The sequence below is a fragment of the Choloepus didactylus genome, chromosome 4 (genome assembly GCF_015220235.1).
Source record: "Choloepus didactylus isolate mChoDid1 chromosome 4, mChoDid1.pri, whole genome shotgun sequence".
In the NCBI taxonomy this organism is placed as follows: domain Eukaryota; kingdom Metazoa; phylum Chordata; class Mammalia; order Pilosa; family Megalonychidae; genus Choloepus; species Choloepus didactylus.
In genome coordinates, this window is record NC_051310.1 from 139,468,101 (window position 1) to 139,495,486 (window position 27,386).

General features: G+C 43.0%; 1 protein-coding gene across 1 annotated transcript in view; it reads left to right on the top strand.

Annotated features, from left to right (window-relative positions):
* Positions 1-2,453: 2,453 nt before the first annotated feature.
* EHD4 (EH domain containing 4) overlaps positions 2,454-27,386 on the top strand; it is a 79,356-nt gene continuing 54,423 nt past the window's right edge. Inside the window, exons 1-2 of the mRNA XM_037834235.1 lie at positions 2,454-2,770; positions 21,563-21,739. Of these exons, the coding sequence (XP_037690163.1) occupies positions 2,535-2,770; positions 21,563-21,739 (413 nt within the window). The 5' untranslated portion in view covers positions 2,454-2,534. The remainder of the gene's footprint in view (positions 2,771-21,562; positions 21,740-27,386) is intronic.

The window sequence follows — 27,386 nt, forward strand, 5'->3', positions numbered from 1 at the left end:
GTGTTGAATCTATAGCCATTTGAGGAAAATTGACATCTTAACAATATTGAGCCTTCTGATCCATGAACACAGTATAATGCTCCATTTATTTAGGACTTTATCCATAAGTATTTCATAGCTTTGATGCTATGGCAAATGGTATTGATTTTTTATTTCAATGTCTGATTGTCATATATAGAAATGTAGTTATTGTTCTATATTGATCTTGTATCCAACAACCTTATAAATTCACTTGCTAGTTCTAGTAGCTTTTTTTTTTTTTTTTGTATATTCCATAGAATTTTCTACTTATATGGTCACGGTTTCTGAAAATAAAGACAGTTTTACTTGTTCCTATCTAATCTGGATACCTTTTCTTTTTCATATCTTACTGTATTGGCTAGAACCTCTAGTACAATGTTAAATAGAAGTAATAAGAGCAGACATCTGATCTTAAGGGGGAAACATTCAGTTGTTTCATTATTATTATGTTGCAGAAGCAGAAGTCTTGCACATGCATTTTCAAGACTTTTGATAAGCATGGGCTCCAGCAGTGTATGAAAAGGTACATTTTTCTATACTCTTGTCAACATAGGTATTATCTGAGAAAATAAAATTCTGCCATTCTTAATGTTAGCTATTTATTTTAAAGTTGTTTATTAATTGATATAATCATTGTTTAATGTTTATCGGCCAATTGTATTTCTTTATTAGTTGCCTATGTCTTCTGCTCATTTTTCTAACATTATTTCTATCTAAATAATCTTATAATAGATTTTAATGGTCTAATAACCTTGATATATATATCTAACATATATGTCTGTCAATATTTTCCCCAGTTTGTCTTTTTCCTTTTATCTTCATTCATGGGTTTGATTTTTATAATTTTTTTTTAACATGAAGCTTCTATTTTTGTTGTTGTTGTCAAATCTAGCAACCTTTTCTTTCATAATTTCTCTCTTTGGTGTTGATTAGAAAGGATTTTCCCACCCAAAATTTTATAAAATTTTACCTGTATCTTCTGGTAGTAGTTCTTTGGTTTCATTTTCTTTTTATATTTCAACCTTTGTTTTAATTTGACATGAGAGATCAGCAACTTCAATTTCTCTTGTCTTTTGTCACTTCCCTAGTTACATACATCTTCCTCTAAATAATCTACAACAACGCTGAAGGAGTTCCCATTTTATAAATGAGGAAACTGAGGCAGAGCGGTAACATTGCATTACATAGCAGGATTTGAACCCGGTTCATTTGATGCCAAGTCCTGGTCTCTTTCTACCACAACTTGTTACTCAGAGTGTGGTCCACAGAGGAGCAGCGCTGGCAAAACCGGGAGCTTGTTGGAAATGCAGAGTCTTAGGGCTCACAGAGACCTATTGAATCAGAACCTGTATTTTTATCAAGTTTTGAGAAGTACTGCAGTACATCATATTTCCCCAAACCGAGGGTACATCACAATCACCTGGGGCATTTGTTGAGCTCCACTTCTCCTCAATATTTTAACCCGGTCTGGGTTGAGGACCAAGAATCTGCATTTTAGCAAGCATCTAGCATTATTTTTATGCCGGTGGCCCCCGTGGATCATACTTTGCAAAATGCTTGAAATCAATTGAGAAGTATTCTAAAACTCTAACCTAGGACACTAAAGGTTATGGCTGATCATTTTTCCCAATCTCAATTTAGATAAGTGCCCTTTTAACCTGGAAAACAGCACTCGAAGGAAGTGACAATAACTCTTGTGTGTCAATATGTGGAAATCAGGTTGTAACAATGAGGATAATGTGATAACGGAGATGGTGACTAAATCTTCAATTTCACATACAAATAAAGAAAACTAAGGGGGAAAGGCTAAGAATTGATCCCGAATTTAGTGGAAGCTGCGTGGAGATTTGTGAGAAACATCTACCCAAGCAGAATGGAGTCCGCTTCCTTCCTCCTCCTTCTGATTTTGTCAACGATGTCCGTGAGTCTAGTAAAATGCGGGTAATAACAACCTGCCTATGGGAAGGAAGAACTTGCCTGTCAACTTTCTGAACTCTTGGTCCCGAGTGCGTCCGCAGGTTTGGGACGAGAGAACGATCCGGGAGAACAAGCAGCCTCCGGAGGCTCGTTCTTGCCAGCTCAGATGTGCCCGGAAGCCGACACCGCCTGGCCGGAGGTGGGGCTTCGGCGAGCAGAAGGGTGTCCCCCGGGTGTGGGATCTGCGCCACTGGGTCCAGGAGACATCCTCTCCTTACCCTGTTCTTCAGGCGCACTCCGTCATCAATAATTCATTAAGAACCTCCTCCCCATTGGCTGACGCCTCCACCCCGCCGCGGGCAGAGGCCCAATGAGGAAGGATCTCAGAGAGCTCTTTTGAATAGTGAATGCACGCCCGTGACGTAGCGGGCTGAGATTGGCTGCGGCAGAGCGAGGCGGAGTCCGGCTCGGGCTGCGGCCAGCGCTGCTGGGACAGCTCAGTGCAAGCCCGGGTGGGTCGAGGCGGGTGCGGGTTACGAGAGCTGGGCGGACACAGCGAAGGGTGGGCGCGAACGGACTGACGGGCGGACGGCAGGATGTTCAGCTGGATGGGGCGGCAGGCCGGCGGGCGCGAGCGCACGGGCGGCGCGGACGCGGTGCAGACGGTGACGGGCGGCCTGCGCTCGCTCTACCTGCGCAAGGTGCTGCCGCTGGAGGAGGCGTACCGCTTCCACGAGTTCCACTCGCCCGCGCTGGAGGACGCCGACTTCGACAACAAGCCCATGATCCTGCTGGTGGGCCAGTACAGCACGGGCAAGACCACCTTCATCAGGTAAGCGGCCCCGCCTACTCCTCACCCCGGGCCTGGACCCCTGCTCCCCACCACCACCACCCGGGGCGGGTCCTCCCCACGTGTGCGCGTGTTGTCACCAGCCTCCCGCCGCCCTCGGGCTTCCTGCTGCGTCCTCTTTCCCCTTCGCGGCACCTCCTCGCCGCGGCTTCCCCCTCCAGCATCTGCGCGATCGCAGGTTCCCCCTTCCAGCGCGGAGCCGGCGCTGTGGCCCCTGTCCTGGCTACTCTCCCCACGTTGGGCAGGAGGGTCCCTGGAGCCTCTTCCCTGCGTACTCGGAGCCCTCCTTCCTCCAGTCGGAGAGGCGCTTTTCTGACGGGCTTTATCTTGACACCCTGGCCTGGGGATCCGGGGAAGGGAGGCAGAGCGAGGCTATAATAAACATCTTGATTAGGGAGTGAGGTCTGTGGCTGGAAGTGCGGTTATTCTAATGGGCTGTAATTGGAGAGTTGAACTCCTCCATGGTAAGTAAATATCGAACGAATGAATGAATGAATGGGGGAACGGATGAATGAATGGCAACAGTAGAGAGTATTACCCGTGCGCCCTTCCCTCGAAGTCCTTGCATGCCAGCCTCCACCACATTGCGGGGGAGGGGATCGAGAGGCCGCCTTCAGTCTGCTTTTGCACAGCCTCGCCATTACCCGGCTATAGGAAGTTAGCTGGGCGTAGCTGCGGGACCAGCCTGCGCCCAGTGGAACGAAGGGGGAGTGTCATATTACTCTTCGTTAGTTTCCATTTCTTGGGTGGGTAGTTCCCTCCTCGCTCATTCTCGACAAACTGAACGTATTTGTCATGTTTGCTGTGTCTCCCAAAGCAAACAACATGTATGCCCTATGGTTCAAATCAAATAGCTTCCTCCAAAGTGACTTAATGGGAAAGAATTTACATTGAAGCAGATTGCTTTTTAAAGAAGCTATTATCTTTCTAAAGCTGCCAGCCTGTTGAGACTCTTTTGTCAGGAGACTTGTTTTCCTGGATTATATTCCTGTGTCAGTTGAAACAAAGTTACTGATCATTTAAGGTTTTGGTCCTGGGTTTTGGAAATTGTAATGATCTTTTCCATCATTGATGTTCAACAGGTGTTTGAGAAAACTGCATCTATATTTGGATACATGCCATTTCTATTAAGTAGCAACCTCTTTTTCTCTACTCCAATGACCTAAATAGCTCCTACAAATAGAGCAGTTGTCACTTCTGGAAATATGATAAATACAGGCCTGCAAATACACTATGAATGAATTTGGCAAAGCAAATACACTGTACTGAAATATAGTTCTAGACAATAATTTGAATATGAAAGAAGAGAAGACTGAGGAAGATAACCTAAAAATTGCTTTATTTGGTGATTATTAATAAGCTGAAAATGGTAAATATGTCACCTTAGACACTAAAAATGAACCATAAAAATATTACAGTATCCGGCACCTTAAAAGATGACAAACAGTATGTTTAAGGTCTCAGTAATACTCACCAGTTTTTAAGTACTTTGGATAATAAGGTATCATGACCAAGAGGCACAAGAGTATGAGTTAGATTGTTTTTTTTTAAATATGTAGCTATAGAGTGTGGCATTGTTGTAATGACAATATCTCAGACATTAATGGTGGCATGTTCCAAGTGCCCTAGGTGGTTCCTCCTGTTTGTCTTTGCCACGAGGGCCTTACTGTGTCCATGTGTAATTAGGGAGCTCCTGCTTGATGCTGTGCCAATCTGGAGATGAGGTAACCATCTTTCAGCTCCCATAGCCTGGATAATAAGCAAGCCTGAGGCAGGAAAACCCATTTCACAGACACATTAATTGATGTTCTTTTTTTTTTTCTTTTTTCAGTTCACTATTTAAGTATTTCTCACACTTCTGTTTCATTATTTGGGGAAAGCTTTGTGAATAGCTAAGCATAGTTCTAAGAAGGGTTGTAAGATTTGACTCCATCTAAACCAGCCACTCCTCCATAGGCACTGGGACCTTGTACAACCCCAGGGTGGGGGAGGAGTCATATCAGGAAGCCACTTGTCATTGAGCCCTTTCCTGGCCTGAGTGGCCTTGTTGTTAGGCTGTGGACCCAAGGTGGACCTGTGAAATTAGAAGACAATCAGGCTGGACAGGAAGTTTGGTTCAGCCACAGGAGACCTGAGTTTAGTTTCAGAGTGGAGCTAGAAGGAAGAGACTTAGCTCCTGAAAGGAAAGCCCCAAACGAAAGGACAGGTGTCTTGGAGACTCCTGCATTGGAACTGGTGAGCAAAGGGTTTGGCCCAAGGTGTTCACCGTCCTGAATCCTGCCTGTATCCATGGCTATTTTTGATCTGTGGCTGGTCGGAGGCCTGGGTTGTTTGCTTCTAGCAGTTGAGCACTAGAATACTTGGATGTGGGACACACCTATCTATAGTCATGGACTCTTCTCTACCTGGCTTCTTGCCATTTCCAAAGAGCTCAGTTGTAGCACAGAGCCTGAGCTGATGTGCAGGGAAATCTCTCTCCATTCTAAAGCAGCTCAGCAAGACTTTGGTGTCATTCCACACCTTTAATGAATCCTTACCTTTCTCGCCTTTTGTCCCATGGCTGGGAAGAATTTGGCTTGATCTCAGGAGCCCCACTCATTTGTGGGCCACGGCATTAATCAGTATTGAGACAATTAAGTTTGTGCCTTGATCTAATGAAAAGATTTCCTAGGTAGGGTGGATGAAGAACCTGAAGAGCACCATCAGAGGCCCAAGAGCAAGGAAGAGGATGGGCAGTAGGAGGATGGGTAGAGGATGGGTCGACTCTTTCCTCACACAAACCATAAAATAGCCCCAGGAGACTTCAGATATAATGGAGATATTTGGCAAAAGTCTCTTTTGGTTAAAAGCAAATGTGCAATACATCTGATAAGCCTGTTGCTTCAATGACAGTCTTATTTCTTAGAAGATGAAAGTTTCAGTGGAAGGAACTATTGACTGCTTTCCCACTGACCAGCAGTGAAGAATTGGCCAGAGAAGAAGAGATGGGCACTGGGGGAAACGGGTATGTCATCCTAGACTCTGTAACAGCCAAGGAAGACAGAGTGCTGGACTCAGCCAAGCTTGTGTCCAAAACCTAAGGACTGCAGATTTCAGAGATTCCCCTCAGAAAATCCCTTGGCTCACGTGCTGTGCAGGAAAACGTTTCCCCTGGGAGGAATGTGAGATTAATCACATCAAACCACACAGTCGTCACTTCTGAATTTTAAGAGCTCCACTTCCACCTATGCTCTGTTCCCTTCCCCCAGAAAATTTATTCTAATGAGGAAAAAAGAGGGAAGTTACTCAAGAAACCATGGAAATTTTAAAAGGGCAGAGGCCAACGCAGTTATGCAAGAAAAGGAAATAAAAGGCATCCAAATTGGAAAGAAAGAAGGAAAGCGATCTCTATTCATAGATGACGTGATCTTATATAGAGAAAATCCTAAGGAATCCACATATGCAAAAACTGTGAGAGCTAATCCCAAGTTTAACAAGTTTGCAGAATACAAGATCAATATCCAAAAATCAGTTGTATTTCTATGCATCAGCCATAGACAATCCAAAATGAAAGTAGGGAAAGAATTCCATTTATAATAAGGTCAAAAATAAATAAAATACTTAAGAATAAATTTAATGAAATACAAAATTTGTACACTGAAAACTATAAAATATTGTTGAAAGAAATTAAAGAGGACCTAAACGAATACTGCTTTAGTTTCCTAGCTTCCAAAACAAATAGCATGTAGTAGGTTGACTTAAACAACAGGAATTTTTTGGCTCATCGTTTTGAGGCTAGGAGAAGTCTGTAATCAAGGCATCATCAAGGTGATGCTTTCTCCCGGAAGGTTGTGGCATACTGGAGCTGGCTACTGGATCCAAGTCCTTGGCTTTTCTGTCACACCGCAATGCAAATACCAGCCTCTCCTGGCCTCTCCCTTCTCTTCCGGGTTCCATTAACTTTCAGCCTCTGGCTGTACCCTCTGGCTTTCTCTCTGTCTGTCTGTGACCTTCCTTATAAGGTCTTCAACAATAGGATTAAGACCTATTCTGATTCAGCTAGGCCACTCCTTAACTAAAGTAACCTCATCAAAAGGTCCTATTTATAAGGATTCACACCTAGAGGGATGGATTAAGTGTAAGAACATGTTTTTTTCTGGGGTACATAGCTCCAAGCCACCATAAATAGTAAAATGGTTAATGGTTCAGAAGACAATATTAAGACTGCAATTCTCCCGAAATTAAAAATCTACAAATTCAACACAATTCCTATTAAAATCCGTCAGCCTGCCTTTTTTGCAGAAATTGACAAACTAATCCTAAAATTAGTATGGAAATGCAAAGGACCCAGAACAGCCAAAACAGTCTTGAAAAAGAACAAAATTGGAAGACCTGTGCTTCCTGATTCACAACTTTCTACAAAGCTATAGTAAACAAGACAGCATGTCACTCGCATAAGGATAGATATATTGATGAATGGAGTCCAGAAGAAAACCTATGCATTTATGGTCAATTGATTTTTGACCACTGTGCCAAGACAGTTCTGTAGCGGGGAAGCAACTGGATCTCCACATGCAAAAGGAATGGAGAGTGGCTGCTAGTGGATACAAGATTTCTTTTTGAGGATGATGAAAATGTTCTGAAATTAGGTGGTGGTGTTGGTTCCACAACTTTGTGAATATACTAAAAACCACTGAATTGTACAACTTTGAAAGGGTGAATTTTATGATATATGAATTATATCTCAATGAAAATAAAACATTTCAGTCTTCCAATGCTAAGCGTCCTAAGATTTATTTAATTAATTTCCATAATTCTGCAATTAATGCTTATCAAGAAAGTTCTGCATCTGCGTGCAATAGTTTGAAATAAAAATGAATGCCAGACAGGTGCTCTCACTGCCCTCCCTGCTACGTGGGACCTGACCCCCAGGGGTGTAAATCTCGCTGGCAACTCAGGATATGACTCCCGGGGTTGAATTTGGACCCGGCATCATGGGATTGAGAACATCTTCTTGACCAAAAGGGGAATGCAAAATGAAACAAAATAAAGCTTCAGCAGCTGAGAGATTTCAAATGGAGTCAAGAGGTCACTCTGATGGACATTCTTACACACTATATAGATAACACTTTTTGGATTTTAATGTATTAGAATAGCTAGAAGTAAATACCTGAAACTACCAAACTCCAACCCAGTAGCCTTGACTCTTGAAGACAATTGTATAACAATGTAGCTTACAAGGGGTGACAGTGTGATCGTGAAAACCTTATGGATCACACTCCCTTTATCCAGTGTATGGATGGATGAGTAGATAAATGGGGATAAAAACTAAATGAAAAATAGGGTGGGATGGGGGAGATGATTTGGGTATTCTTTTTTATTTTTATTTTTTATTCTTATTCTGATTCTTTCTGGTGTAAGGAAAATGTTCAAAAATAGATTGGGGTGATGAATACACAACTATATGATGGTACTGTGAACAGTTGATTGTACACCATGGATGATTGTATGCCATGTGACTATATCTCAATAAAACTGAATTTTAAAAAATGGATGCCAGAAAGGAAGAAAGAAGTGGAAATAAGTTAAAAGAATACAAGGGCAAAAGGAACTGAAGAGTTAAACTTAAGGGAAAAGGGAGTACAAATAGTCACCACACAACCCCTATGTGTTTTTCCACCTTATGTATTCTTGTCAATGTATAAACATGCTCATTCTTTGTAACACTCAAATTAAGCTGGTAAAATCAAGGTATGATAAATGTTTTCTTACAAAATGCTTGATAAAGTGATTGCATTTGAAAACTCTAAATATTATCATTTAAATATAGAGTTTAATATGAGAAGAAGGGGTCAAGAAACTGGAGTTTAAGGGGTTGAGGGGGCAGACATGCCTCAGGCAATAAGAAAGTCTTTTTAGGTAGGATTAAAGCAAGACAAAGAATCAGGAAGTGATAGGCCCACTGTTCCCTGGGGCTCTTGCTGTAATATTAACAGAAAGCAGAACTACTCAGCTCCTAATTTACTTCCTCCTTTTTTCTCAAAGGAAATGATCCAGAGATGGTGGAAGGGAGCCCAGGCATGTTTGAGAGGGGATTAAAACCCAGAGGGTGAGGGGCTCCGATGAGGGGTGGCATTAGGGAACATCTTGGGAAATATCTGGGTGGGTGGATGGGAGGGAGGCAGGTGGACAGTATAAGAAGAGCTTGCAGTTGTGCTCAAACACCTGTTTGATGATTTGTAAGACATTATGAAGAACATGAAAACCAGCAAATGGGAAGCAGGCAAATGTCCTCAATTTTCCAAAAAAGGGAGTGAGAGATGGGAAATGGATTCCAGATAGAAACAGAGCCCTGCTTCATTCCCTTGGTAAGGCTGTAGTCTCCCTTACTGAAGAGAGGGGAAGTTAAGGCACACTCACCCGGAGACAGCCTGGCTTGCCCATGACATGCTCTGCCAAACGCAACTGATATTTTACTTAAAACAAAAAAACCCATTAGGGAAATGTCATGGGCCAAATGTGGTGGTTCTCACACTCATTTAGGTGGCGGAGCCCCTGAAAATCAGTCTTCTTGCCAAACAGCGTATCTTTGGCAGATCTCTGAAATAGTGACGTATCTGATCTTTACAAGGAGAAAATAGGCTTTAATTACCGTATATAGTGTAAGGTCACACTTACAGGCCCTAGTGTTCATTTATTCAGATAATATTTATTGTAGGGTTGGACCCTGCAATCACAGATTTCGTGGGAAATTGGAAAGGATTCAACAGGGCTCTGGCATTAGAAGCACAGAGTGTTTTGGGGGTATAAGAGGGACCCCTCATTCAGGCTTGGAGGTGGAGAAAAATCCTGCCTGAGGATGTGACCTTGAAGAATGAGCTGGAATTAGTAGGCCACAGGGTACTGGGGAGTGGGGGGACGGGGAGCTCAAGGATCTAGGATGAGGCCCATGTTTCTTGGATAGCTGGGTGTGTGGTAGAGCCATTCATTGAGATGGGGACACAAGAAGAGGAAGGGGGGACCTAATTATGAGTTTGAATGTAAACCTGTTGTGTTTAAGTGGACACCCAGGTGGAGCTGCCCATGAAGAGCTTGGATGTATGGGTCTAGAATTCAGCAGGAGCTCTGGGCTGTTTTATTGGTTTGGGGGTATCAGCATTTGGTAGCCAAGGTCTGGAGAATAGAAGGCCTAGGACAGAACTCTCAGGAATGCCCACATTTGAGGGAAAGCTGGTGGAAAAGGAGCTTGTGGAGACGTGAGGAAAAGTGACCCGAGAGGTGGAGGAAAGCCAGAGGAGAATGGCGGCCCAGAGCTCTCTCAAGGCTCTTTTGATTAAAAGTAAAAATCCAACTAAACTTACCATACCAGGACGTGCTGGCCTCAGGTGTGGTCTGAGGTCCCCAAGTGACATCAGCAGTACTCAGTCTTTCTGTTCTGCTGCCTTCTTCTTGTGGGGCAGGCAGCCATCTCCAGTTCCAGGCCATTCTGCTAGTTCAGCAAACCCAGTGAGAAAGAAAGAGAGCCCCTTCCCCAACAGTTTAAGCAAATGTCTTAGGTTTGATTTCATAACTTTCAGGAAAGTGATTCCAAATTTGCCTCCCGCCAGAAGGATGAGGATTACTATTTGGTCATATGCCCATCCCTGAACTAGTCCTAGAGCCAGGGGAATGAGATCGGTGATTATCTAGGCTTGGGGGCACTTGCCCACACCTGGATTGGGGTGGTCAGCTCCCCAAACCATGTGGACTAAGAGTGAGAAGGATTGTTCCTCAGGATGCTATTATCCAAAAAAGAGGAAATGCCTTCTAGACAGGTGAAACACCAGATGACCCACAGAATCCAGGGCAAGAGACAGGGTGGCAGACGCTTCTGGGAAAAGGATTGAAACAGAACCAGTGGATTAGCAATCAGGCCAGGGTGACCTTGGCCAGAGCCCGTGCAGGAGGTGATGGTGATGGAAGCCTGGTGGCAGTGGACGGAGGAATGTGAGTGGGAGGGAAGCATCAGATAGGAAAAGCCCTCAGGAACTGGGCATCCAAGGGAGGAGCGCTCGGCTCAGGCAGCAGATGAGTATGACCTCAGCAAAGTTAAAAGTCAAAGAAAAGGAGCCGGTGGAGAGTGAGCAGTTGAGGGCTGGGAAGACCACAAGGAGGCAGGACATGGCATGAGGGTCGGGGATGGCTCCAAGGCGGGTTGGTGTTGGCAGTCAGTGCAGTGAGACACTGCCGCCAGGCCTGCTGCTTGTCCTCTGACCACATCATCTACCTGACCAAGGGCCACCCGTGCCACAGGATCAGGAGCAGCAGGTGGCCAAACATATGTGTATATATATTTTTATTCAGAACATTCTCTTCCTTAACTCACACCTAGAAAAGCATTTGATATAATTTTCAAAACCTTGAGACATTGTGAACTAGAAAGCCATGGTTCCTAAATCTGCCTATGCGTCAGAATCACCTGGAGACCTTTGGGGACAGACGCCATTCCAGGGGCCCACCCAGACCTGAATCAGAACCTCTGTGGGAGAGGCTCAAACATCTGTTTTTGTTTCTGTTTTATACACTATCTCTCAAAATGACTCTGATTCTTATGCGTCTTCCCCTCAGGGAATATTTGGGAACCATTGATAGATTAAGGTTCAGTTAATGGGATTGTAATAGTTGAAACTATCAGGCCTAAAGAGGGTCAAACTCAACCCAGAAGAGGAAGCTAATTTTGGGGGCCCTTCCAGTGTGTGGTCCCAGCTCCATGAGTACACATTTTCAGCAATGACTTAGATGAAGACACGGACGTCATGCTTATAAAACTGGGGATTATATGATAACTACAGTTTAATAAATTACTTTTTCACTTGATGTGCTATGATGAACATTTTCTCATGTCATTAAATAGTCTTCAAAAGTAATTTCAATGACTGCATTATATTCTATTGTTTAGCTAAGAACGTGTAGGTTATTTCTAATCTTACACTGTTATGCTTAATGTTGCAGCGAACATTTTTGGACATAAATCTTTGTATTTCTAGTTTTTTTCCTTAAGATAGCGGCCTGAACATGAATAATAACTGCCATCAGTGTTCAGGCTTTTGAATACGCACGCACACACACATAACATGCCCATACTCCATTTTAGAAAAGTTGTTCCAAATTAGACTTCTTCCAGAAATATGAGGATTAGTATTTTACTATTTATAAAAACTGGTAGAAAAAATTTTCTTTTAATTTTCTTTTATTCACATGTTTTATGAGGTTCAACTCATAAAACATGTAGTCATCAACTGAATTTCTTTGTGAATCATCTGTGAGCTTTGACCAATTTTTGTTTGAAGTATCAGTCTTTTTCTTAAAGATTTTAAAATATTTTTCTCGATAAAGGGTATCAATCCTTTATCAAAAGTAGTTATTAAAAGTATTTTTCCAGTTTGTTGTTTGCCTTTTAATTTTTGTTCGATAATTTTTGGCATGCAGATGTGTTTAATATTTGTGAATAAATCTAACAGTTTTCAATGATCTTTTTTATTACTTTTATGCTTAGAAAATCCTTGTTGATCATAAGGTTCAGTAAATATCCACCCATATTTTCTTTAAATAGGATTAATTTTGTAATCCATTTGGAAATAAAATCTGTCTTGAAGGTATTAGTTTTTTGGTGATTTTTAATACTGGTTATTGAATTGTCCTGCCTTTTCCTGCTGTCACATGAGACCCCTTATGCTGTTATTAAATATTGGGATCTGTTGGGGCCCTTCTCTACTGTTCTGTTCTGTTTATAGATTCTTATACCAGCACCACACTGTCTTAAGTATAGTCCCATTGAAACACTCTCAGTAAATGGTGCGCCTGACCCTTATGAGCTGATTACTCTTTATTTTCCAAATACTGCCAATCATCATTTCCCGTTATTCTTTCAGAGGAACTTTAAAATTACTATGTTAGATTCTTCAAAGAAAATCTCACAGGGATCCATTTGTATTAGAACTGCATTATATTCCCTAAATTACTTCTTTGTAATTGCTCTTCCCAAGCAGAAACTCAGCATTGTTTTCTACTCAGGCCTTCTGTTGCTGTTTCTCAGAAAGGTGGTTGATTTCCTTACAAACGTCTTATAGAGCACTTGTTAATGTTGTTTTTTGGTATTTTATACTGTTGTTTTTGTGAATCAGATTTTTTTCCTTTATATTGTCTAGTTGGAATTTGCTAGAGTTCCATGGTCAAATAACTTTGGGAAATGCTGTGTTCTGTATAAATGAAGATTTATAGTGCTCCCTGAAGTCTGTTGTCAGATTTGTAAATTGCAAGACATAACATAGAAAACACTCAATAAATATTCATTACATGAGTGAATGAATGACTGAACTAACAGAATATAAGAAATAGGGAAGCATGTTGCCTTTGATTCCAGTAAACTTCCCCTCCCTTTTTCCTCTCTTTCCTTTTCTTCATTTCCGTTTCTTCTACCCTCCCGTAATGGCATGGAAGGTAGAATGGGGAAGCCACAGGGACTGGCAGTCGGTTTGACAGCAGTGTGCTTTAAGTACATCTCTGCCCCAAGTAGTATAAATTTCATTCATAACTGGAAAAATAGAGATGCAAAAAGGCTTCACCCAGGAAATTCTAGTTTCTTGGTCCAACAGGTGGATGTCCTTTTCCCTTTCTAGGTAGAACATTTTCAAAGATGATGTTATCTGAACAAGCAGTCCCTGTGGGAATACATAAATGATTAACTAAGGGAAAAATAAAAATGAAAATGGAATTGAGATTTCATACCTAAGGAAGACATTAAGTTTTAAGATGCAAACGAAGATAGGCCTGATTTAGTTTTTCAGTAACTCAAAGTTAAATTTTTAAAGTAGATGAGAGATATGATCAGGGATGTTTATCTCAGCATTATTTGTTTAGAAAGAAATGGGAAGTTATTTAAATGACCAACAGTCAGGAAATGGTTAACTGAATTGATAGAGATTCACCTTAGAGTATTATGTGGCCATTAAAAAATCATGTTGTCAACAAATTTTTATTGACATGAAGAAAAACAAACAGTGAAATATCTGGATGCAAAATGTTTAAGCACTTTGACCCAAATTTTATTTAAAAAGTTATATTCACAGAAAAATGATGGAACTATATCAAAATGTTATGAGTGGTTATTACCTTGTACTTATGCGGTCTTGTGCAAGCTACTTAACTTGTTGGAAACACAGTTTTCTCCTCTATTAAGATAGAGATAGTAATACCTACTCCAATGACAGTGAGGATGAAGCGACAAAATGGGTGTGAGAAATGCATTGTAATTTGTAAGCATGGTTTCAGAATAACCTGTTATTGGGTGGCATCTAATAGTGACGGTGGTAGTAGGAACACTTATATATTCTGAACCATTTTATAAGACTTGCAATAATAAAAGTTATCTTCGTCTCCCACTTCCATTTCTTGGTATTCAACATGAGGTTAGATTAAACAAAGGAAACTGCTTTGAAAACAGTATTTCCGGATTCAAGGTAAATCAGAGTTGAAGGACTAACCCTTTCTTTTCAGCCCCTCTCCTAGTGAAATAGTAGATCAAGTATTAGCAATAAAAAAATATTATGTGAAAATTTCCAGTGCTTATTGTAAATTAAAATATGTCTAAACTCATAACCCTGATTTAAAAATAAGGAAATAAAACAGCTTCTTCACTGAACACAAAAGGTTGTACATTATATTTCTTTCACATCTACATGGTAAAACCTTAATAATACTCGGAGGAATAAAGATGACTTTTGAGGTTAGTGTCAAGCACTTAAATAAATGTTTCAAGTCAAAGCAATGAATTATACCCTCAAATGCTATGCCCAGAAGCCAACGTATGCACAAATATGTTTTTTTAAATCCCATGTCATCATAACCCATTTCTCTAGATTTTGTCATAAGCACTCCAAAGCCATATTGTTTTTTAGAGTGCATATTTATTGAATACCTACCCAAAAGTCTTTTACATTTATATATTTGTTATAATTCACAGAATGCATTCTGTGCTTGCCCTCATTGGAGCCTGACTCAGTTCCCTGTACTGTGACTTAGGGCAGGAAGTGTTGTCAGCAATCTAGTAAGAAAGCCTAGGTTCAAATTCTAATTTCACTACTTATTAGCTGTGTAACCACAGATGAACCACTTAAACTATTTGAGCCTCAGTTTCCTCATCTGTAAAATGGGGATAAAAATAGTAGCTACTTCATAAGGTACTTATGAAGGGAGAAATGACATATTTCATGTAAAGACTTTGTAGCACATATCAAGTCCTCAAATGTTAGGTGTAGTAATAAAAATTTAAGTGTTTTTCCAATATTCAAAGCTCAGGTGTAACAATCTAAACCCAGATCAAAGGCATAGATGAATGCAAAGATTGTCACTGGAATATTGGATGACGATCATTGAATGGTCTACCAGTGAATGCTGTCCCTTTTGTAGTTGTTTGTTTTTTGGTCATTCTTAAGTCCATTTTTGAGAAGACGATGCCTGGGTACATTGAGGGACTTGATGTTGTCTTGAGATTTTTTCCTTCCCTTCATCACAAATGACATTTTTTCTATGAAGCTTGAGAAAAAAATTTTTTTTCTAGTCTAAGCAATGAAAGGAAAAAGCCACTGTCCACATAAACCCTTGCCCCACAGCAGCTTGTTGAGCTCTGTGTCCCAGGGTGCCCAGGAGCCACGCAAGGAGCTGAACCATCAAGTCTCCCGTCCCCCCCACTACCCCTTTCGCCCAGCTGTTAGGAATTCAGAAGTCTGTACCTCTTTATGTTGGTGGCTTGGCTTGAGAATCTTGGAACAATCACCGCCAGGATAGGCAGCCCTTTCTGAGAACACAGGAAGAGGGGAGCAAGGTGGAGCCAAGGACAAAAATCACATCTTTAACGCACAGGATGCTGTGGAGTGGGCTAATCAGCTCTGAATCACGATGGTAGTCTTCCTGTGGCCTCTTGTTCCTTTGAATTCGGGTTACTGCAGTTAACATCACAGAGTCCCTGAAACTTGTAACTTTGGGAAAGCCTCTGAGGTGTCAAAAAAAAAAAAAAAAAAAAGTTTAGCATAATTGATCCATCTTGTCCATGAGGACCTGTGGTTGCTCGGTCCACACTTCAGGATCTGCTCCAACTCCTCCTTCCAAGGTTGCTGGTTTTTAACCTTATCACTTCATCTTCACTTTTTCATGTCAGACACTTTCTTGATTGTTCTTTGTTCCCTCACAGCTTTGAAATGCACCTGCCTAGCCAGCAGTGTAACAGAAAGGTATCTGAGTTTTAGCAGTCCCCCAGTGTGAAAACTCTTTAGGGCAATCTGTAGAGCATGTGTCACGTGGTAACTCATGTACTTGGCAGATCCTTCCTTAAAGTAACAATGAACTAGGGGCTGTGTGGTTCCCACGGTTTCTGGGGCTTAGTCTGGTTGATAGCAAAAGTCACGGGCCAGTGGGGAGGGGCTTCAGGTTCCGAGTCCATCACGGCCACTAGTGAGTTTGACTGGCAACAAGTCACTAATGTTCATTTACTTGTAATGATAAGGGGTTGAATCAAATGATTCCTAAAAAGAATTTGGGGCTCTAAGGTTCTGAGTCTGACCAGACGCTCCAAGAAATGACAACCCATCAGGAGAAAGGAAACAGGCCCACAAATACTGTTGATAGTAGATGTTAAGTGAGACATGCCACAAAGACATGGAGTGGCAAGGGGGGAGGTGGTCAGGGAGGACGCGCATGAAGGAGATGACTTAAAGAGTGAGTAGGAGAGGTAAAATCATGGGGCATGACCCCCACCAGACTGAGGAAATGATGTGAGGGCAGACAAAGGCAGGACTTCAGGCCTGGAAGAGTCTAATCAGGGAGAGAAGATGATACGTGATTAAGGGCAGGAGGGACGGGAGCCCAGTTTACAAGATAGAAGGAGGTGGCTGGTAGAGGGACCCGAATGCAAGTTATTTGGGGAGGATTAGGGAGTTCTGTGAAGGCTTGTGGGAAGGGAAAGGACTTGATTAAAGTGGTGCTTTAGAAAGAGAATCTGATGACGGTGCAAGGGCAGGGCAGGGGAAGAGGGAACCCCGGAGGTGGCTGGGAAGCGTGGACTGACAGAGCCTGAACAAGGATGGTGAGGAGGCGGCAGAGACGCTGGGGGAGGGAGAAGCTTGATGGCTGCCTGGGTGGAGGGCTGGGAGCAGAGGATGTCCGTCAGTCCACATCAGTCCGTGGATACTTGTTCAGCACCTGCTGTGTGTGTGCCAGACACTGCTGGTTAGATGCTGGGGCTGTGGTAGTAAACAGACAAGGGCCCTTTTCTCAAGGACCTTTTAACATCCTGGGTCAATACACATGCAAATAGCAGCATGAGATAATTTCAGATACTGATAAGAGTAATGAGAGAGAGAGGACAGACAGACTGGAGAGGTGACTTTGTCAGGGTGCTCAAGGAAAGTCCTCTCTAAGGGAGTGCCATTTAACTTGAAGAGATCTGGGGGAACGGCCTTCCAAGCAACCTTGAGATGGGAATGACCTTGGCATAGTGGAAGGCAGTACAAAGGCCTATGTTACTGCTTACTTTTGCATTCATTATTTCAACAAATATTTATTGAATACCAACCATGTGCCAGGGATTGTTACAGGCACTTAGGAAGCCTTAGGAACCAGAATGGACAAAAAACCCTGCCTTCACAGGGCTTGCACTCTAGCAGGGGAAGATAAGACATAAATGATAAAAATAATCCATAAGTAAATGTTGTATTATGGTAGAGGAGGATAAGAGCTACATAAAATGGAACTTCATTTTTTTCCAATTTTTTTTTTTCTTTTTTTTTCTCTGTTAGAGATAATGCTGCGATGGACATCTTCGGGCATAAATCTTTTTTGTGTGCCTAGGATTTTTCCAAGGGATAGATTTCCAATAGTATAATTACTCTCATTTTAAAGACTTTTGATACAAAGCTTCAAATTGCTTTTTAGTGAGATTATACTAATTTATTCTCCCATCAACATATATGAGGGTATTTATTTCACTGTATCCTCACCAGCATTGAGTATTTATGAGTTTTAAAAATTTGCTGATATATAATATCTTTAATTGGTATTACTTTGATAATGAGATGAACCCTGATTTTTGCCTTTTTATTCTCTATGGGAGAAAATATTGTTAAGCAAATGAATAATGGAAGTAGGATATATAATATAATAATCCAGCAGTTGATTGCTAATTCTTTCTCTGGGCTCAGGGCTGAGATTGAATGATTTACCAAGGTAACTGTTCAGGGGGCACCTTCTACTTCAAACTGGTTCACATTTGCAGCTTACTTGAAAAATAATGATTTGTTCTGTCTGGCAGGGTTGCTACTTAGGAAAGTCTAGCTTCTGTTATAGCCTGAACTTGAAAGTAGGAAACACCTACCCTTTTTGAAACAGAATTGTATAATTTAGGTTTTTTATTAAAATCCTTTAGTTCTTGCATAATAAGTGGGGTTTTGCTGTGCTTTTACATAAATGAATTAGAAAGTAACTTAGGCACCATCCCTGGCGGTGATCATCTGACTTAAATGCATGTTTTCTGTAGTTATTGCTCCGTCTGGGGACTCACCGCTTAACACCCTCTGCCCAGCGAGCCCCAGGCCCATTTGCAGCTCCCTAGGAACCTGGAAGGCCTCTCCCTGTGCCCAGGCCTGGGGCGGGTGCTGAGAAGGGGCCCTGGGTAAGGAGACACCCAAGGTGGAACCTGGCACCAGAAGGTGTGTGGTTCTGGTCTGGTTCGTCTGTTTTCTTGGTGTCTGTGGCCTTTTGTAGGCCATCCTGGGAAGCCAGCAGTGCTGTTCACATTGATTCCCTGGGAGGGTGTCTGTCAAAGTTCAAACCCACACTTGGACCTCACTCTTTTGTGAGCCAGGAGCTGTGTGCTGTGGGATCCTGGTGACACTGTTCTCCGGAGCCCCAGCCCCTTTCCTCCAACCATCTCCCCTTCCTCAGCTCTCCCTCGGGCCTCCTGGTGTAGCCTCATCCAGGCCACCGGGAGTAGGAATCAAACTGGCCTTGAGGGGGTCCGACCTAGCTTTGAATTGTGGCTTTGCTGCTTGGAGGACTTCAGACTTGAAATCCCAAAGGATCTGTAAAACCTAAATCCACATTCCTATGTGTATGTGAAATCCACACACTATATATACTCTCTAAGTGCAGAAGTTTAAAATATAAGATGTTCTTATAATAGCTTTTATCACTATTTCTAAGGTTTGTAAAGATTTTCATAGGAATTTATAACCATGAAACATTTCTGCTCCTAAACTTTTTTATTAGGCTATTAAGTGCACTAAGGTTTGGATGGGAAAAGTTTTGAAAATTTTAAGAAATTAAAGTTGAACCCATTTTGAAACAATAGCACCTCCTCTCCCCAGCTTTTCTCCAGGGGGAATTCGGAGAGCTGGCCCTTGTCGTTCCGGCAGCCCGAGGGCGAGCAGGATGGCAGTTTGGAGAGCTCTTTTCCCTCACGTTAGAGGAAACGGGGGTCCTTGTGCCTTATATACCCTGAGGTGAGAGCCTTAAACTCCCTTTGTGTTTCTCATCTCTGAACAAACCACTGGCTTGAGGCCAGGTTTAAAGAAATCTGGAGACAGCAGAAGTTCTGGAGGCAGACGGCCAGCATTCCAGTTTCCACTCGAACACTTACTGTGTGACCTTGGGCAAGTTGCTTAGCCTCTCTCATGCCTCCATTTTCCCACCTGTAAAATGGGGATAATATTAGCACCCACTTCAGGCTTTGTTCCATGCCAGGCATATAACAAGCACTCTGTAGATCCTGTGTGGTATAATCGGATTTTTTTCTGTTTACTCTAAATTTAGGGAATTTTTGAAATGCTTTGTCTATTCTGGGGCTCCACAACCTCACAAATGTGTAGAAACTTTGGATGACATTAAACCTAGCAATGAAATCAATTGAAGAATGAGAATATGGTTTGCATGCTAAGATTGCTAAACAATCCCCCCCCCCTTCTTAAATTTATTGCAGAGACAAACCAGATCCAAAGGGTGGCTTAATTTCTCATTCTTATAAAGATGGTAAAATTGTGTTTGCCCTTCAGTTGTTCAGCTCTTTACCTCTCTCCCCAGAGATAGAGTTAGGGATTCTGGGCTTAAATTTGGTCAGAACTTTTTAGACACAAAGAAATAGTTCACAACCAAATGGAATGTTAGCTGCAGGAATGGGCAGCAAGAGAAAGCTGTGCAGGTTTCTTCCCTTGAGCTCCTTCACTAGGATGAAGGATCACCTCCCTGGCAGAGTTGGGACACAGCCCTGCCCTAATCACCTCAAACAAGGGTTCTTTTCCAGCCCCTGTCCTGCTCATGTGAAGTCATTGTCAAGTGTTCTCTGAAGGTGTTGAGTTTCTTCCTGTGCCTGGTAGTGAGTGAAATGTATTTCAAAATACTCTCTTCTTCATGTTCCCCTTGGTTGCAAAGGAAGGAGGGGTCTGTGCACCCCCTTTTCTGTCCCCCAATTCCAAGTATGCATAAATACATGTAAGTGTGTTCTTACAACATGGAAATGAAATATTGCCTTCAACTTAAGTGCTGGAGACAGCTTCGTTCAGACTCACCCATTTCCCACCCAAAGCAGACGTTCCCCATCGCTCTACCTCTGGTTCCCTTACTGTACCCCAACCATGTTATTAAGCCTGTCCTGTGCTTCACAGCATATCAACGGGGTCTCCTGAGCCCCTGAATAAGAGCCCTGAATGATATTTGCCTGGGCCATCACGTACAGTCTTGAGGTTATGCACCATATGAGGGTACTGGGGTAAGGGGCCTGTGGGGGTAAAACCCACCTAGAGTCCTGCTTGCCAAGCTGTGAGCCCTGGTGCAGTGCTGTGTCCACCCAAAGGAAGGGGCACATTTTTCCGATTTGCAGAAAGGCATGGTAAGGACTGACATTGGTATTATCTAATCTGTACCCTCCTTCACCCCCACCTCCCATAGCAGCCTCCATTGCTGCTGAGTTCTTTGGCGATATCTTCCGTGGCCATGACCTCCAGGCACCCAAGGGAGCTGTGTGATGCACAAGGGAGGATGTGCTGGCACTCGTTGGCAGCAACAGGGAAAATGGTTCATTGTTTCAGTGACTATCCACTGAGTGCCCTCTGTGGCAGGCACAGCACTGGGTGCTGAGGATATACATCTGGGCATAAGACACAGCACTTGCTTACAAGGGCCACAGAACAGATGAGTACAATGTGATGGCCACAGGCACACGGTGCCCTGGGAGCTTGGAGGAGGTGTCTGCAGCATGCTGGAGAGACGGGTCAGGGGAAGCTTCCCTGAAGGAGGTGAGCCTGAGCAGGGTCCTCCAGGATGCATAGGAGTTGGCTGGTGCGCTTCTCTTGGGGTGGCGCCTGTGGCTCCACTGGAACTGAGAACGAGAATCTCCACACGAGCAAAGATCTCTCAGAAGGCCCAGTAGGTCTGCAAAAAATCTGACCTCTTCCACCAGGTTTTTTTTTTTAAGGTGGGGGGTGGTGGTGGTGGGTATTGAGCAATTCACGAATTGGGCAGCATCCCATTCAGAAACTGGAAGGGCGTTCCCTCCTCCAGGCTTCTTACACTGGGAAAAAACTAGATCCATGGATTTAAAGCTTTTATGATTCTTTATTTGCAAAAGAGTAAAATGCCAATCGTTCTCCCTTTCTTGGGGATTACATGTTTAGAGTTTTAATGATTGTTAAACATCGGTAATCCCAGAAAGCTTTCTGGCTCTGGTTTTGTGATGACATGCTCAGCTTTCTTATCTTTTCCCTCCACCAGGTACTTACTGGAGCAAGACTTCCCGGGCATGAGGATCGGCCCGGAGCCCACCACTGATTCCTTCATCGCTGTGATGTATGGGGACACCGAGGGCAGCACCCCAGGGAATGCTTTGGTTGTGGACCCCAAAAAGCCATTTCGAAAACTTAGTCGCTTTGGAAACGCTTTCCTTAATCGGTAAGGACCAGCAAACCGCCATCTCTGATCGGGTCGTTTAAACCTTTTCTGTGAATTATTACCAATTATATGGAAAGGTCCAGAAACAGAACCGATCATGTCTGTTCTAGGAAAAAGAAAAGTGATAGAGAACATGCTTACTGTATTTAAATATTTGAAAGACTCTCATAGGATATGATCATTTATCCCTATTGTGAGTGGCCTCAGAGGGCAGAGCTAAGGCTCTGGGATTGGACATTACAAGGCCACACAATATAAGGAAGAAATTTATAATAACTTGAGCAGTGTGGAAATGGATCCAGTTGCCTTGTGAGGTAGTGAGTTCCCCGTCACCAACAATGTTAAGTGGGGGCTGGGTGGCCACCTCTCAGGCATGGTGTGCTGGGGTCTCCTGGAGGTGGAGACTTTAGTCCAGAGAACCCCTAAGTTTCACCTGGTGCCCAGATTAAGTCCACTGATTACTCCAGGACAGGTCGCCTTACCTCTCTTGCTGCCCTTATACCTCTCGCTGCCACACTTAGAGCTGTTCCCTTGCTCTGTTATATTAGAACCGACCGGGGAAATAGACTCGACACAAAAAGTCATTTTGTTACATGGTGGTTATTTTATAGATGTGGCACTGTGGGATAATCAAGACCCTTTCTTAATAGGAGATGAGTTTTATTTGTACATCCCCATAACCTTTCACCAGAGTTTCCAGTGAAACCCTGGGTCATGTGGGGGAGAGAGGAAAGCCAGGGTGCCCCTCGGCCGACACCACTCTTTCTTTCTGATGCCATCTGCTGTTCTTCCTTCTCTCCTCCTCTTTGTCATCCCTTCCCTTTTTTTCCTAAACCTTTTTTCTCTTCTTCTTTCCTGTCATTTTCCCACCCCTTTTTTTCCCTCTTCTACGAGTCCTCTGCTTTAAAGCATTGGATTTAGGGGAGTAGGTTTTAGGAGGTGCAGAGCTGGGAAGGAGTAATTTGAGGGGAGGGGAAGTGAGGTTAGAGCTGACAGACAATAGGAGACTTTAACTGCACTTCTTCTTTTTAGATATATATATATATTTTAATGGAATAGACCCTCTCAGCAGTCTGCTGTCCTCCTAGAAGGCTGAGGTGCCTCATTGCACAACTGCAGGGGGCGCCATTCACACACTGGAGCCTGGTGCTGTGCCACGGCTCCGCTGAGGGTGGCCCAGGCCCCTCCACAGTTACCTTCTTGAAAAACTAAACTATCGAGGGCTCTGGACACACCCAAAAGGACTTTTTAATGTTCTTGTAGAAAATTAGAGAAAGCCTCCAAGTGGTAGAAAAGGGAACTTGGCAGTAGGGTAAAGAGAAATGTGCAGAGGACGCAGATGGAGTCACAGAGAAATTGCATCTTGTTCCCGGCAGTGATTTGCAGAACACCTGCAGGTGATTTTTCCTGACCGTCAGGATTCTCCTCTCTAGGAGGCGTTCACTCCTTAACTCCTGAGCAGCCTTGGTTGGCACCAGGGAGCCTCCTTGGGAGAAGGCGAGTTGAGCCCTGGTGGGGAGAGTACCCAAAGGTCCGTTCCCCAGCTCTCTTGGGACAGGGTGGACTGACGTGGAGGGGAAGTGAGGCTGGAGGCTCCTCCATCAGGGCCTCCCTGGGAGCCGTGGTCACAGGGCAGGCAACAGCCAGACTTCCAGTCTCAGGAAGGTTTCGGAGACCCAGGAAAAGGTCCTTCTCCATAGGAGGCTGCTGTGGAATCTGGGGTTTCATCACCACTCCTCTCAGTCTTATGTATATCCTTTTTGCCTGACAAAGACTTAGAAAAGAATAAAGCTGCCACTTTTTCCCAGTTCCTAATTTTGAAGTCCGTATCCACAAGGAAAAGCCCAAGAATGTTGTTTTGTTTTGGCAGATGATTTACTTTCCAGACAAATTTTTTTGTACCCAAATCCCAAATATACAGCAGATGAATGTGGGAAAGAAGTATTCAGAAAAGATTTCCAATGGCAAGGTTCATTATATCGGAATTTAAAGCTTGCTGAATAATCCATGCTTTAGATAATCAAGTGTTAACCAAATTCAGAATAATACATGGAAAAATAGTAGCAAATAATTAATGATGTTTACTGTGTGTCAGGTACTATTCTAAACCTACGTGTTAATTCTAAATCATCACAAAAACCCTGTAACATAGGTGCTGTTATTCTCCCCAGTGCACAGAGGAGGAATTGAGGCATGGAGAGGCCAACTTAACTTCCGTGGGGCCCCCAGCTGATCGGTGGCAGTACTGGGGCTGAAACCCAGGCCATCCAGCCATAGTCCTTGCTAGTGACTGCTACACCAAGCTGCCGAGTGGTATGACATTCGGACTAAGAATTGTTGCCTGCTGCCCCCTATTTCACCTTTAAGGCTGTCCTTAATACAGCTCTCCAACAATGGCAACAGAGGGTCCCAATTTATAATTTACATCATTTCATCTGTATCATCCTTTTGGGGTTAATAAGACAGGTATACTATTGCCAGTTTACAGATGAGAAAACTGAAGGTAAAGAAGTAAAGTGACTTGCTCAAGACCATTCAGTCAGGAAGAGGCAGAGTCAGGCCTGGAACTCAGATTTCCCCTTCCCTTCTGTCTGCTACCCTGAGCCCTACAAGGCACCCAGTCAAGGAGTTTCTGTCCTTCTAGCAATCCTGGTAGCCTTGTAAATGTAAGGCTTCTGCCTAAGGGATGCACCTAATAGCTGCTTAAGAGTAAAGCCAGACTAAGTAGTATCCACGTGACAGTGCTGCTGTTTCACACAGCACTTATTTAAGAAAGATGGTCAGTTAGTACAGGGTGCTCAGACATGTGTGCATAATTATAGCATCCCTCTGGGAACATCAACAAGGCTGGTGCTGCAGGCAGACAAACCTCTTTTTTTAGATTTATACTTTTCCAGGAACTAGGTCAAAATACAAGACTTGGTAAAAAAGAGAATTGGTTGTTTGCCGTGGAAAACTTTCTCCCTCCAGGCAACCTCCAGAGTCACCCTTGGTCTTCTCAGTATCTGGAGTTGGTTTGGCCTTCCACCCCAGGGGCATCTTTAAAAGAGTTCATTACTTCACAAGGCAGTGCCCAAGCTTGGGGGCTTTTTTGCTTATATGATAACATCTTCCAAACATTAAGCAAGCCAGTGGAGCCTCAATCTCTAAAGCTGGTTTCTAGGATTATAACAGGTATCTACAGCGCATTCCTGAGAAATGAGGATAAATTCCCCCCAAAGGCAGGTTCAAACAATAGATATCTCATACTTGAACGATAAGAGAAGGTGTTGAGTTTAGAATAAAAAGAACTGAACTTGAGTATGATGATCTCAAACTCTACCATGCTGCTTCCCTACGGGGAGGATTTTCAAGAGAGGCCAGCCTAGCGTGGAACTGGCTGTTACCCTCCAAAGTTTGTTGTCAGGAGGCAGTTTCTCCTAAGGATCCAGGGAGCCTCCAGTGTGTTTTGGTCAATTTGAGAAGTGTCAGGGATTGGGGTCTGACTCTTCCTCCTAGAGTCTGCTTTTGAATTTGGATGTTGTGCTTTCCCCCTCAATCTTCTTTCTAAAAATGACAGTATTTTTTTTTAATCCAGATAGCTACAGACATTATTTTTTAGGTTAAAATCTAATACCACTTTAAATGATAGTTTTCCAGAGGAGAAATTCTTAATCTCGTTTACTTCTTCCATTGCCTCTATTTATTTTTGAAAATAACTTTAATCCTGGCTATACAATAGAAATTTTGAAACTTCCTTCTGTCATTTTAGCCATCAGAAACTTCCTTCTGGTGATGGTGAAGATAAAAAATAAAACATTGTCTTCTGTCCATAATGATTTCCTAATAATAGAATATATATGTGTCTTTGGACTTATATACTCTACTTATTAGCTGCTTTTTGTAATTAAACAAGTCGTTATTCAATATACTTTTTTTGAGTTTTGAATGTTACATAGTCACTTATATACCTTTGGAAATTTAAAAAAAAAAAAACAAAACTGACTTAATACAAGTACACAGCATCAGCCCAGACACATATTGGCTCCAGCAACAAATTGAGCTACTGAGATGAAGGAAAAAAAGTTCTTGCCAAGAAGTACTTTTGTTCACCAGTAAATTTTTTTGTTTGTTTTTTTAAATCAGAGGGGATAATTAGGATTTTTTAATGGTGCATTTATCCATAATAAACTGATAAACTCACCTTTCCCATTAATCTTTAACCTCAGGATTTGCAGTGGCCCCAGGTCATTAAACCATTGTTCTCTATCTGCAGCTGTCTCTAAATTCCTAGTCCTCACATTCCAGAAAACCAGCTTTCCTCCCTGGGCGCAGGCAGGCCTTCCGGGATTGCCTGCACTGCACCCGGCTTTCCCCTGTGGCAGTCAGGAGAGGCTTGATTTATAAAAGTATATATTTAGGTTGAGCCACAGGAAAAATTACCTGTGTTCAACCATTTGTTAACTATAAAAATGGTAATTTCATGGATTCAATCTAAGGGGTAACCATGGACTTTTATATTTTATATAGTCTGGTTGTGAATTTCAATTCCTCCTGAGCACTGGAGGGTTAGAGCAGCCATTTGTGGTAGACCATGTAGTAGTAATTATCCTCTCTATGGTTTGTTTCACAGTTTAATCATCAAAGCGTTTTTGTATATTGTGTCGTATTTACTGTGCAAACCTAGGAAGTTGTGTGATCTCTAGTCTCACCCTCCTGGTCCACAAAGCGAGCTGAGGTAGAAGGAAGAGCTTCGAGGCAGCTCCATGCTCTCTCCATTGTGAGCTCAGGCCTGTTTGAGCCTGGGAGTCCTCAGGGCTGGTAGACCCAGTGGTTCAGCAACCCAGGCAGGTCGCCAGGTGAGTGAACAAGGGTGACAGGCCTGGGGCCACTTCTGCGGCCTCCTGCTCACTGCTGCAATCGTCCACCCCCAGGAGGCCCAGAGCAAGCCGCCCAGGGAAGCCCCTCTGCAGGTGGGTTCCCGGGTGATGGCACAGCACGCCTGTGTGTGGTTTAGAATGTTGCCCGCGTGAGGTTCAAATGCATGAAATAATAGCAGAAGTCTAGTTCGTAATAACCTGGACTCGGGGATCAGAACTGCCGAGTTAGCAGCCTGCTCTCTTGCTTTATCAGCATGTGACTTGGCGTGTGGTGGCACGTGACCCTCAGGCCCCATCTCCTTTGTGAGATGGCAGCTTGTGGCCCTTACGTCTAAAGCTGTGGCGAGGCTTAGGTTAGTTCATAGAAGGGTGCCTGACACATAGTAAATGCCCTGTAAATGTGTGTGCTATTTTATCATCATTGTACTACAGGATATCACTACATTGATCAGAAATCAAATCAATTTTAAGGTGCTGCCTGGTTCTTTTAAAAATCTAATTTTAACATTTTTGTTTTGTTTTGTTTTTTATTCCTTTCAAACCCTTGTGTCGACAGCTTTAGCACTTTGATCACTGAATTATAATTTTAGCATTTGGAAGCAATTTTGAATAATCGAATCTTCCCACCCCCTTATTTTACTCTGCAGCAGATCTAGCAATTTACCCAAGACCTTACCACCTACTCTTAAAATGTTACCATTTTTATCCACCCCCGCCTCCCCATTCTGCCACTTAACCTACTCCTGAGCGTTCCTTGGATGTGCAGGTGACGTGGGTGGGGTTCATGT